Source organism: Thalassophryne amazonica, chromosome 7 (genome assembly GCF_902500255.1).
Source record: "Thalassophryne amazonica chromosome 7, fThaAma1.1, whole genome shotgun sequence".
Taxonomy (NCBI): Eukaryota; Metazoa; Chordata; class Actinopteri; order Batrachoidiformes; family Batrachoididae; genus Thalassophryne; species Thalassophryne amazonica.
The window spans coordinates 5,604,705-5,618,373 of NC_047109.1; the positions used below are offsets into that span (position 1 = coordinate 5,604,705).

The 13,669-nt window shown below is 40.2% G+C and overlaps 1 protein-coding gene across 3 annotated transcripts in view; it reads right to left on the minus strand.

Annotated features, from left to right (window-relative positions):
* Nucleotides 1-1,261: 1,261 nt before the first annotated feature.
* The window catches only part of tcaim (T cell activation inhibitor, mitochondrial), a 138,669-nt gene continuing 126,261 nt past the window's right edge, over nt 1,262-13,669 (minus strand). For all 3 annotated transcript variants that reach the window (XM_034173750.1, XM_034173751.1, XM_034173749.1), the window contains one exon: nt 1,262-2,055. In XM_034173750.1, the coding sequence (XP_034029641.1) occupies nt 1,830-2,055 (226 nt within the window). In that variant the 3' untranslated portion in view covers nt 1,262-1,829. The remainder of the gene's footprint in view (nt 2,056-13,669) is intronic.

Genomic DNA, 13,669 nt, shown 5'->3' on the forward strand with positions numbered 1-13,669 from the left:
TGAACAAATATAAAATTGGGAAATAGTTTGACTTTGTACTTTGTGAGGGACAGCATTACAATAAGAACTGGGTTTATGTGGTAGTGCTAAATTATGAAAGAGTGACAGAAAATGTCCAGATGCAACCAAGATGCAACCTTGGTTGCATCTTACATCTTGCATCTTACAATCTTGGTTGTAAGATGCAGATTGTAAGATGCAACATTTTACAACTATGATGATGAGTTTGAGGTGTATGATATTGGCCTTATCATCATTGTGATTAAAATGTGATGAGTGTACAGAAAATCTCCATGAAATTGTACAATTCCGATGTAGGAAATTACAATGGTTAAACAGGAGGGAAATGTTATAAAAGTTTATGCTATTAATGTTCTGTCATTTATATTTACCATTATAATTTGTCTTAATAATTGATTTTGACTAATAGATTGCCATTTTATTACTTCTATACTACTAAGTTTGCTGTGATAACATTTAACACTCAGTGTATTGAACTGTTTTATGTGTTAAATGTTGTATTGCAGAACAATGACATGGACGAGGGAATTAAAGCACAGATAAGATTGATGAGGTGAGACATTCATTAATCAATGCGTGATGAAAAAGCAGAAAACAGTCTATGAGACTGTTTTCTGCTATGTGATGAGACGAGATATTATTTCATCAATGGGACCTTGGGACTGCATATAAGTGGCATGAAAACTGAATTTACTTGTATTTGTCTCCCGACCTACACTCTGTATGACATCTACCTTTAAAGCTTTAAATAACAAAAGCTCTTAGAAACTGAAACCCGTTTCCTGTGTCAGAGAATTTTAGGTCATTTTCCTAACAGAAACATTTTGCTCTCACTGACCCTGTGACCTCATCAGATGATGGTTGTGCATTTGGGCCGGAAGACACAGTGGCCAGTGTTTGTTGGGTGGGCGGAGCCTAACAGCTACACTGTTAGACTTCCCAAATGAATCAATCAGAATTTAGTGGATCTCGTCTTGATCTTGGAGTATTGATTTGTTATTGATTACTTTTGGGTGGTTGGTAGAAACGAGTTGGTCACACTCAGGAACCAATCAATGACAGGGTCCCATTCAAGGTGCGTGTCAGTCTGTGCATGGTCAGGCACAGACTGACCATGGTACCTGGTCCAACTGGAGCCAGATCAGATGGTCACCAGAGTACAGGAACCAATGACAGACAACCTAAGAAAAAAATAAATAAATAAATCTGTACCAAAGATAAATAAATCTGTACCAAAAACAAACATTTTCAATGTACTTTATTTCTAAAATATGTTTTTTATACAACCAATGTCCTGTCAAACCTGAGTTAACATACAGGCTTAGAGGTTCTTGAATGAGTCCAGGGATGTGCCTCAGGCTCCCTGTCGAAGTCCTGGACCAGCCAACAAGGGACTCCGGGCCTAAACAGGACTTCCTCTCAAATAATGTTTCAGCTGACTCGTTGACAACCAATCAAATCACAGTGCAGCTGTTTAAGTTTAGACTCAGGTCCACAAGTATTTGGATAGTGCTATTTTTTGTAATGCCACCTCTGGAGTCACCCACAATCAAGATGTGCTTGTGGTGTCCAAATACTTGTGGACCAGAGTTAGCTTGGGCAGAGACTGTCCTGCTTTGACAATTATCAAAGTACTGCATATGTGAGCGCCATGGTGGGATCGTAAAAGTCAAAGCTGACCCAGGTCCGGGTTTCTGTTCTGTCCAGCTTTCAGGGTTCCAGACCTCCCTGCTCGTGCCACTAAAATAAATTCTGTGAGTCTAAACGTGGTAAAGTGACACAGTCCAGAATCTGTCTCCTGCTGAGGTTCAGCTCTTCCAATCCCACGGGATACACAGATCCCCATCCTGCAGGACAGAGTAGAAGTGCGCAATGCGGACATGGAGACCCTGGAGGAGGGACGGATGCTGGTCCAGGAGTCTCCTGCAGCACAGGACCAGCTGGCTGGAAGATACACTAGGCTCCTTGGACAGACTCCTCAGGGACAGACTGTGGACACACAGGTTCAGGATGGCCTCCTCCTCCGCCTGCAGCCTACACACACACACACACACACACACACACACACACACACACACACACACACACACACACACACACACACACACACAGAGCTCATTATTTAGAGAAAAGGTATCTGCATTCAGGTGAGTCCATTAGTATTTGGACAATGGCACAAAACAATCCAGATGGTCTTTAATTCAAGGACCAAATACGTGTCTCTCTCTCTTGATCATCCCACACTTCCCTATAAGTCTTCCTGGGGATCCCGAGATGTTCCCAAACCAGCGTGGAGATACAGTAGTGTTCAGAATAATAGTAGTGGTATGTGACTAAAAAGATTAATCCAGGTTTTGAGTATATTTCTTATTGTTACATGGGAAACAAGGTACCAGTAGATTCAGTAGATTCTCACAAATCCAACAAGACCAAGCATTCATGATATGCACACTCTTAAGGCTATGAAATTGGGCTATTAGTAAACAAAAATGTAGACAAGGGGGTGTTCACAATAATAGCATCTGCTGTTGATGCTACAAACTCAAAACTATTAAGTTCAAACTGCTTTTTTAGCAATCCTGTGAATCACTAAACTAGTATTTAGTTGTATAACCACAGTTTTTCATGATTTCTTCACATCTGCAAGGCATTAATTTTGTTGGTTTGGAACCAAGATTTTGCTCGTTTACTAGTGTGCTTGGGGTCATTGTCTTGTTGAAACACCCATTTCAAGGGCATGTCCTCTTCAAGTATTTTGACATATCCAAACTGATCCATGATACCTGGTATGTGATATATAGACCCAACACCTTTTCTTTTCTTTGTTTTCTTCCACGTGTCTGTTTTTTTTTTCCATTTTAAAGCATTGGAGATCATTGTAGATGAACAGCCTATAATTGTTTTGCACCTGCATATAAGTTTTCCCCTCTCCAATCAACTTTTTAATCAAACTACGCTGTTCTTCTGAACAATGTCTTGAACGTCCCATTTTCCTCACGCTTTCAAAGAGAAAAGCATGTTCAACAGCTGCTGGCTTCATCCTTAAATAGGGGACACCTGATTCACACCTGTTTGTTCCACAAAATTGACAAACTCACTGACTGAATGCCACACTACTATTATTGTGAACACCCCCTTTTCTTACTTTTTTTTTTTTTACTAATAGCCCAATTTCATAGCCTTAAGAGTGTGTCTTGTTGGATTTGTGAGAATCTACTGAATCTACTGGTACCTTGTTTCCCATGTAACAATAAGAAATATACTCAAAACCTGGATTAATCCTTTTAGTCACATAGCACTACTATTATTCTGAACACTACTGTATAATCCATCAGTGTGACTTGCGTTTCCATCAAACGTGGTGGAAACATTACTGGAACAGGCTTGGACAGATGTCTCCAGGTGATTAGATTTTGGAGCAGTTTTGTCAAAGCTCAAGGAAAATGTACTTTTTTTTTTTACATTTCAACAACCAAGTCAATGGATGATCAAAACCAGCATCGTCGATGTCGCCATCGTCCCATCCCCCTACCCCGCCCAAAAGAATGAAATGATTCAATCCTCTTTTTTCAGAACCCTATTACACAGCAACAGAGTCCATTCTACATCCCCTGTTCAAACAGGGAATTGCGAAGAATGCCACGGGATACCGTAGTAGAAATGCACATCACATGCTAGGACCTTACAAGACACGCTCAGTACAAATGCAGAAGAGTCACCAAGGGTGGAGGACACTCAAATGATGCACAGACCACACCATGGCCGCCCAATAGATGCTGTATGAATGCACACGATTGAGGCGGTGTGCCATGATTTGTATGACTAGGGTTGGGTATTGAAAACTGATTCTTTTCGGGTATTGTTAAGAAATGATTCGATCCACCAACATCAATAGCCTTTTTGCTTAGGCAAAGGCTATTCACCCAACCATTGGGCAGATAAGTCATACATTGAACATTACACACCAAACTGTCGGGCAGATAAATATGTCTTACCTTATTCACCCAACCGTGATTGTGTATTTGACATGTTTTATGCATCTAAACTACGTTTTTTACACCACTTTTTTAAGGCTGTATTGTGGCGTGAAAAGCGGTGTATGTTTGACACATTTAATGGCGCCGTCTTTTGCAAAAAAAACACCGCAATGGAGTGTTGCGGTGTTTACCGCAAAGTAGACAAACTTCATAAGTATTCTGAACAAAAGCCTGTTAACGACAAAACAGTTTTTATGAACAAAATGCTGCTTGTTGCCTGTAAGATGGTGTTAGTTTGACACAGTTCCCTGGGTGTGATGAGCCAAACAGAACCACTTTAGATCACAGCCCCTCTGCGGGCTGCGAACCCTCCTGCAGCCAGTGAGAAAATATCCGCTCTTTTTCCCCACGTTGAAACCGGAAGTGAACTTACAAGCGTGCTCATTGGTCGGTTGCGTTTGGACGTATATGCTCGTGTACGAGGTCTGTGAGAAAAGTATTGTATCTTTTAATTTTTTTCAAAAACTACATGGATTTGATTCATATGTTTTACGTCAGCCAAGCTTGAACCTTCGTGCGCATGCGTGAGTTTTTCCACGCCTGTCGGTTGCGTCATTCGCCTGTGAGCACGCCTTGTGGGAGGAGTGGTCCACCCCTCTCGTCGTTGTTTCATTGCGAGGAAATGGCGGAATGATTTGGGCTTTTTTTCCATCAGAATTTTTTCAGAAACTGTTAGAGACAAGCAGCTGGAAACCATTCAAAAAATTTATCTGGCTTTCGGTGAAAATTTTACGGGCTTCACAGAGAATAAGGAGTGTTATTACAGCTTTAAGGATGGCCCACAATGGCGCACGGCGCCCCATGCTCCGAGCCGCCATCGAGAGGCAGAAAACACATCATTTCTAAACGGATGGCTGTGTGGAGCTGGGACCGTCGTGTGCAATTTCTCTGGTTATCATAAGAGCTGGACATCAGCGATTTTCCAGCAGATTTCACTTTTAACAAGAGATTTTGTCATGGAAAGCTGACCGATTCGCTGATCGAGCGAGACAAAGGAACACCTCCGTTTCGGAGTGTTAAAGGACAAGTTGGGACATGCCTATCTCGGCTTTCAATGCTTACCAGCCCAGTGAGTATAAGAGAAATTGTGGAGAGCTACCCCACAATGCGCCATTGTAGGGGGGTCCTTAAAGCTGTAGTAACAGTCCTTATTCTCTGTGAAGCCCGTAAAATTTTCACCAAAAGCCAGATACATTTTTCGTATGGTTTCTAGCTGCTTGTCTCTAACAGTTTCTGAAAAAATTCTGATGGAAAAAAAGCCCAAATCATTCCGCCATTTCCTCACAATGAAACGACGACGATAATTTCACTTTATCTTAATTTTTCCCACTAAAACCCCAAAGAGCATATGTCTGTGAGTAATATTTACCTTTTTTTATGTTAAACCGACCTGTTATGGTCTTCTGAAACAGTTGATAGATGTACTATCAACAGGTGATGGTATAGTGGTTAAGGTGTTGGGCTTGAGTCCAGAAGATCATGGGTTCAAATCCCCGACTGACTGGAAAATCACTAAGGGCCCTTGGGCAAGGCCTTTAATCCCTTATTGCTCCCGGTGTGTAGTGAGCGCCTTGTATGGCAGCACCTGACATTGAGGTGAATGTGAGGCATAATTGTAAAGTGCTTTGAGTGTCTGATACAGATGGAAAAGTGCTATATAAATGCAGTCCATTTACCATTTTATAAGTTAAAAATGGGACTGATGCTAACGTGGCTGCTTTCAGTGATGCCGGTATTTGGTTAGACTCTTTCTCTCCGATTGTTCTGAGTTATTTTCATTAGTTACTTCCTCCAAACCAACATGTCTACTAGACCCCATTCCTACCAGGCTGCTCAAGGAAGCCCTACCATTAATTAATGCTTCGATTTTAAATATGATCAATCTATCTTTATTAGTTGGCTATGTACCATAGGCTTTTAAGGTGGCAGTAATTAAACCATTACTTAAAAAGCCATCACTTGACCCAGCTATCTTAGCTAATTATAGGCCAATATCCAACCTTCTTTTTCTCTCAAAAATTCTTGAAAGGGTAGTTGTAAAACAGCTAACTGATCATCTGCAGAGGAATGGTCTATTTGAAGAGTTTCAGTCAGGTTTTAGAATTCATCATAGTACAGAAACAGCATTAGTGAAGGTTACAAATGATCTTTTGGCCTCAGACAGTGGACTCATCTCTGTGCTTGTTCTGTTAGACCTCAGTGCTGCTTTTGATACTGTTGACCATAAAATTTTATTACAGAGATTAGAGCATGCCATAGGTATTAAAGGCACTGCGCTGCGGTGGTTTGAGTCATATTTATCTAATAGATTACAATTTGTTCATGTAAATGGGGAATCTTCTTCACAGACTAAGGTTAATTATGGAGTTCCACAAGGTTCTGTGCTAGGACCAATTTTATTCACTTTACACATGCTTCCCTTAGGCAGTATTATTAGAAAGCATTGCTTAAATTTTCATTGTTACGCAGATGATACCCAGCTTTATCTATCCATGAAGCCAGAGGACACACACCAATCAGCTAAACTACAGGATTGTCTTACAGACATAAAGACATGGATGACCTCTAATTTCCTGCTTTTAAACTCAGATAAAACTGAAGTTATTGTACTTGGCCCCACAAATCTTAGAAACATGGTGTCTAACCAGATCCTTACTCTGGATGGCATTACCCTGATCTCTAGTAATACTGTGAGAAGTCGTGGAGTCATTTTTGATCAGGATATGTCCTTCAATGCGCATATTAAGCAAATATGTAGGACTGCTTTTTTGCATTTGCGCAATATCTCTAAAATTAGAAAGGTCTTGTCTCAGAGTGATGCTGAAAAACTAATTCATGCATTTATTTCCTCTAGGCTGGACTAATGTAATTCATTATTATCAGGTTGTCCTAAAAGTTCCCTGAAAAGCCTTCAGTTAATTCAAAATGCTGCAGCTAGAGTACTGACGGGGACTAGAAGGAGAGAGCATATTTCACCCATATTGGCCTCTCTTCATTGGCTTTCTGTTAATTCTAGAATAGAATTTAAAATTCTTCTTCTTACTTATAAGGTTTTGAATAATCAGGTCCCATCTTCTTAGGGACCTCATAGTACCATATCACCCCAATAGAGCGCTTCGCTCTCAGACTGCAGGCTTACTTGTAGTTCCTAGGGTTTTTAAGAATAGAATGGGAGGCAGAGTTTTCAGCTTTCAGGCTCCTCTCTTGTGGAACCAGCTCCAAATTCAGATCAGGGAGACAGACACCCTCTCTACTTTTAAGATTAGGCTTAAAACTCTCCTTTTTGCTCAAGCTTATAGTTAGGGCTGGATCAGGTGACCCTGAACCATCCCTTAGTTATGCTGCTATAGACCTAGACTGCTGGGGGTTCCCATGATGCACTGAGTGTTTCTTTCTCTTTTTGCTCTGTATGCACCACTCTGCATTTACTCATTAGTGATTGATCTCTGCTCCCCTCCACAGCATGTCTTTTTCCTGGTTCTCTCCCTCAGCCCCAACCAGTCCCAGCAGAAGACTGCCCCTCCCTGAGCCTGGTTCTGCTGGAGGTTTCTTCCTGTTAAAAGGGAGTTTTTTCTTCCCACTGTCGCCAAGTGCTTGCTCACAGGGGGTCGTTTTGACCGTTGGGGTTTTTCCGTAATTATTGTATGGCTTTGCCTTACAATATAAAGCGCCTTGGTGCAACTGTTTGTTGTGATTTGGCGCTGTATAAATAAATTTGATTTGATGATTTAAACCAGATGAACAGTGTAAATTATGACCCACTGATAGCAAAAATAAAAGAGGATATAGAAAGGTGGAATTTAATTCCTTTTACAACAATTACACATCATTGAGGTGATTAAAATTAATGTAGTTCCTCGTATATTGTATTTATTCCAAAACCTTCCAGTGGAAGTATCCAACAAGGAATTCATAGAATGGGACAAATTACTCTTGAGATATATTTGGGGTGGAAAAAACCTAGAATAAGATATAGAACTCTACAGTTACCAAAAGGGAAGGGAGGACTTATGGTCCCATGTTTTAAAAGCAGCACAAATAAAAATTTTGCTGAACGTGTGTAACCCCTCAGTGCAAGGTGGAAAGAAATTGAAGCCAATATGATTTGAGGAGTTCTGGTTCAAGCATTAATTGGAGAAGATAAATTAAGACAACAGTGTAGCAATGAAATAATCCATGGCTTGAAGTTTCACTGAAAGTTTGGTTCGAAATTGTGTTAAAGAATAACTTGTCACACCATTCTAAGATAGATAGGTTTTGACTCAGACTTTCTTCCCAATAAAAAACAAAAACAAATTTGTTATTACTTTTCAGGAAGTGAAGAATATTGAGGAATATTATGCTGTTAGGACAATATCAATTGGCCCGACAGTTTGGGCTGGTTGACGTTGGTTCGTTGCAATGACATAATGATCTGCAACGGCTCATCAGACTTTAGAGGGGGAGCGACAAGTAAACTATTGGCCGGTCTCCAAGAATGTATGCAATATGGGAGTTCAGGGTTTTAGGGATTTAAATGTTGTTATTGTGGTTTATGTTGGTTTAACAGTGTTATTAATGTTGTTAACACGCTAAGTGCAAAATGTGGTGTGTTTGATGACTTCGGCCATTGTTGCTGTGTTGTTGTGTGTAAAAAATAACAGTATTATGTCAGAGTGCAGAAAAGGCAAAGGCTTTGAAAAGGCGATGCTTTAATTAAACAGTCAGATTCCCCTGGTCTGCACCAGTTTTAAGTCAGCTACTTAGTCTTTGTTGTTTCTTGCAGCTTGCCACACCATTATCATCATTTTTTTCATATTTAATAGGCTTTGCTATGTAGCTAAACCAATATAGGCATATATTTATTTTACATTAAAAGCTAAATAGTTTTAGTGTAAGAACAGCCAAAGTTGAATTTTTTTTCCTTATTTGTGGCGCCCTGCCCCCGCCCTTCCAGGTGGACGATGCCCTTAGCAACTGCCTCTACTGGCTATAGGCTGGGCTGGCCCTGATCAGGTACTGCAAAGGTTTTGCGCTCATCTGTCTGTGCTCAACATAAGGTCAGTCTTATTGCTGTCAGGGTCTTCAAATTCACAGGGAACATTTTTGGGACAAAGACGCTGTACAAGTTCAAAGATGACTAACCTTGACCTGTTTTAAGAGGTATTTTAAGAGGTTGTTTCCTATTTTAATGCTATGAATCATGCAAAACCATTTCTTGTTTGTTTGTTTTTTGAGGGGGAGGGTGGGTGCCAGCCAACCAGAGTAGTCTGTTGCTCCAAAACCGCTTAGTTTCTGACTAAATATAACACGTTTCTCATATGTAAAAGCTAGCAACAAATAAACACTTCTAAAACTGAAACTGCAGTTTTTGTATCCTGATAACATCTCTAGAATGATTTATACAAGACATCTCGCGGATGTCAGCATGGGGATGTCACCTGCTGTTCTAGCTAGCTGCTAACACTGCTTCATTTGTGTGTAAATATGACATCTTTAGACACATATATTATGTAAAAGCTAGTGACAAACTCTAAGATGGATAGAATGCCTGAAAACGCTGTTTTTGTAACATGATAACACCTTTGGAGTGATTTACAAGACATATCGCGGACATCAGTGTGCACACAGTCAAAGCTAACTTCTGCTCTTTTCAAAAGTGCATGTATGCGCACACGCTCACCCTCCTGCAGATGTAGTTAAAATGTAAATAAAATATTATTTATGATTGACTGATTTGAGTTTATTCTGCAACATCAATATAGATACAGAGAGGTGAATGTGTCAATGATATGCAGATAACACAATAAAGCATAAACGCTTATTTCCAATTATCATGTGACAAAATAGAGGGGCTTAATTGAACATGTACAAATTATACATAAGACAATAGGATTTTTCTGTTTTGGTGAAAGAATATCCTTCTCCGCTTGAATCCACTATTAAGTGGTGATGCAAAATTTGCACTGTGCATAATTACTTCAATCACAGCCACATAAGCCTGTAAGTTCTTCTGGGTTGTCTGGGTGACTTACAGGGTTACTAACTTTGGCTGGAGTGAGACATAGCATACACTGAAATTTTTGGTAACCTTAGCCCTAATTTAAAAAAAGTTCATGTTTACTAATAAAAATAATAATAGAAGGGAAACTCTGCTTGATTCTTCTATTCTCCATCCTCCTTCCTTTTTCTGAAATATTTCAGCAAGCATGTGACAGACAAAGAAAAATGTTGAAAATGGCTGGAGGTGAAGAGGCCCTTGGCTAGGAAGCATTAACCTTTTTCTGCAGTGATTTTGCAAAGAGGGGTAAGGAGGATGGAGGCAGCTGTTTATCCAACTCTTTACAAGCTGGACAAAATCTGTCTTCATATGACAGCAACTTCTGTGCTGTGTGAGTGTTCTCCAACACTGGAGAGGAGGAACAGACTCAAGCCTAACAATGCTGAAATGAACTTACTTTTAAATAAAAACCTTTTGAAGCCCCCAAATCTCTATTACATACAGATCAGTTTCACATTTAATGTATGTCTGTGTGCGCTCTGCTATCCATAATTCACCGTCATCTGAGAGCGACAGAAACTAGTGCAGTGAGGACTATGCCTAAATGCGCGGATTTAAATGGAGATGGAGAAATCTGTGGGTCTGCTCAAAGAATTTCCAGTGTGGCATTATGAGGCTTGTTGCAATGTTAAGCTTTGACGAGCTGACTACACCCTTTCACAACAATTCGCCGACCAAATTACTTACAGAAAAATAAACCGTGCAAAATTTGGAATTGGATTACAACCCCAATTCCAATTAAGTTGGGAGATTGTGTAAAGTGTAAATAAAAACAGAATACAATGATTTGCAAATACTCTTCAATCTATAATCAATTGAATACACCACAAAGACAAGATATTTAATGTTCAAACTAATAAACTTTATTGTTTTTGTGCAAATATTTACTCATTTTGAAATGGATGCCTGCAACACGTTTCAAAAAAGCTGGGACAGTGGTATGTTTACCACTGTGTTACATCACCTTTCCTTCTAACAACACTCAATAAGCGTTTGGGAACTGAGGACACTAACTGTTGAAGCTTTGTAGGTGGAATTCTTTTCCATTCTTGTTGATGTATGTTTGAATAAATATTGTGATTTTTGAGAGAAAATGGATTTAATGAATGAAATGGCCATTTTAAACTGATATTGGAAAAAGAAGAGAAGCTGGAGGAACCAAACAAGGCAAAAGCACTCTCAATAATTTAATAATTTATTAACAGATATTAAAATACTTAGACGAGAGTAAAATGCTGCATGTCTAAGACAGAATAATCATGCCAGCGGGTGCAGTCTGGACCCTAAACAAAGCATCCGAGAGCTGGGTCATTCATTGGGTGTCTTCAAGACGTCTGTTCACTTGGGGGGGGGGGGGGTGTCCTCTCGACATATGGTGCATGTCACAATCTTCCCCGAGGGAACATAAAGGCAAAACCAGCAGAATGTCGCTAACACCAGACGTACTTCATGCGCCAAAGGCTGTTACATTGTTCCGAGCACCGCTACCAATACTCACATGCGAGGCAGGGTTCCTCCTGTAGCGTCATGGCCTTGATTACACTTGATTAAATAAAATGTATTCATCCTGTCTCAACCACAAAAACCCACTAGAGACAGAGACTGCGGTTCCACCTCAGTTGAGAAATTCCTAAGTCATCTGGAGATCTTCAGATAAGTTTTGGAGACGTCCCCCGACTGTCCAACAGTGCTTCAGCAGAGAAAAACAAGATTATAATTCAAAGTTATTCAAAGAAATGCCCTCTGCTTTTATTGGTTAAACTCCGGTCATTATGAATTACATGACATTATAATTGCTTCACGTCAGAATCTGAGCTTCTCAAGGCCGGAAAACCCAAACTTTACGATCAAACTAAGGCAGGAACCTCTCAAGCCTGCAAAACCTTCGCCCCATGATAACATGTGGTCATAAACGTTGTCTTGACAATCAGCTTTTATCTTAAGTTTAAAGCAAAGAAAAGACCTTTGGTTTGAAATAAAATTTGAGATCAGTATTTCTTTCATTGATATCTAAAGACTTATAATGTTGGTTGCATTTATTATTCAAACAAAATGCTTTGCATGTAATCATTCCAGTTTATTGACATGTGCTCATTTTAAATGAAGTGTGTAAGTGAATCTTCCTGCATTATCTAAAATGCTGATGTTGAAGCACTTTGTTTATCCAAAGAATGTGTTTAACTGACTAGTAAGAATGATGTATCCATTTGAGGGTCTTAGAACCAATAGTATTTCAAATTAATTAATGTGTTTAAATAATTTAATCATTTGAGTCTGTTCTGAGGACATGAAAATCCTGTGAGATTACACACACCCCAAATGGGCAGAGTTTGGTGACGTCATTCCCCTTTAAAAGTTAGAACAGAGTCCTGCCTCGCTCTCTTTCGGCACTCTTCTGCAGCTCTTCTCCGCCAGCAACTTTTTCTTCTCTCTCTTCCTTAACGCTTAATTTTGATCCATTTTGGGGCTAAGGCCCAATTGCTAAGCTAAGCTACCACGTGGCATTTATTCATTCATTCCTTCCTTTTGACAAAGTTTTAATCTGGTGTGTCAAGTCTTTTTGAATTTTTAAGAGAACTTCCGAGCTGAGCTTTTCAAATTAAGAGCGAATTTACAAAAAAGCGACTTCTCCTTTTCATTCAATTTGCAATGCGCTTAAAGTTTGACTTTTTTCTAAATTCACAAAGATTTTTAATCTGGTCCAAACAAACTTTTTAAAAGCTACTAAGAACCATTTTCAACAAATACCTTCCACCTCTGAGTCCCTGCAAACTGACAACGTAGCTGATTCCAAACCTGACTGCAAAAGCAGCCGTCGGCAAAGCCAGCCGACACCAACCCTGGGATCACTCGGGGACACCTCTGGTTGACTCCTCAGACCCAGGTGAGCTCACGCTGCCCGGAGCAGAAATATCGACGACGGACAAATGGAACCAACCCTCCAACCACAGCTAATTGACCCAGTCCAGGCTCCATGAAAGAGGTTTGTTGTCAATGGATACAGGTGGCTCATCCTTTTTCTTTAAAACATTCATGAAATATTTTTCTTTGGCTTCAAAATTCATCACTAAATTCCAATCAGATTTATTTACTTAAAGTTTTAAGCTTTACCTCTTTCTTCCAATGTCTCATGAGCGAGTAAGAAAATTGTTTCCCTGAATGAACGTATTTTCATCACTGTCTATAATTTGCTAGTCTTATAGACAGTTTTATAAACCCCTGGGACACACACACACACACACACCAGGGCCAGCGAACGCACAGCAAACCGTCCCTCGAGCTCTGACCTCATGAGCACCACTACTCAACACATGAACTATACTCACAGACACGGCAGGATTCTCCCCTGCCACTGTGTGTGATCCACATCGTGGTGCTCCTCCCAGATGGTGAACCAGCTGGCCCTGTGGTGCCCACCAGTGCGGTTTCTGGTCTCTCCGGCAACTTCTCCTCCCATCCTCTGCTCTCCGCACCACACCCTGTCACTGCTATGTCCCTACATGGCTGCATTTCTGTTACCTCCGCTCCCGTGCTGCCCCCATCTTTACAAAACTCCAGCATCTTTTATAGG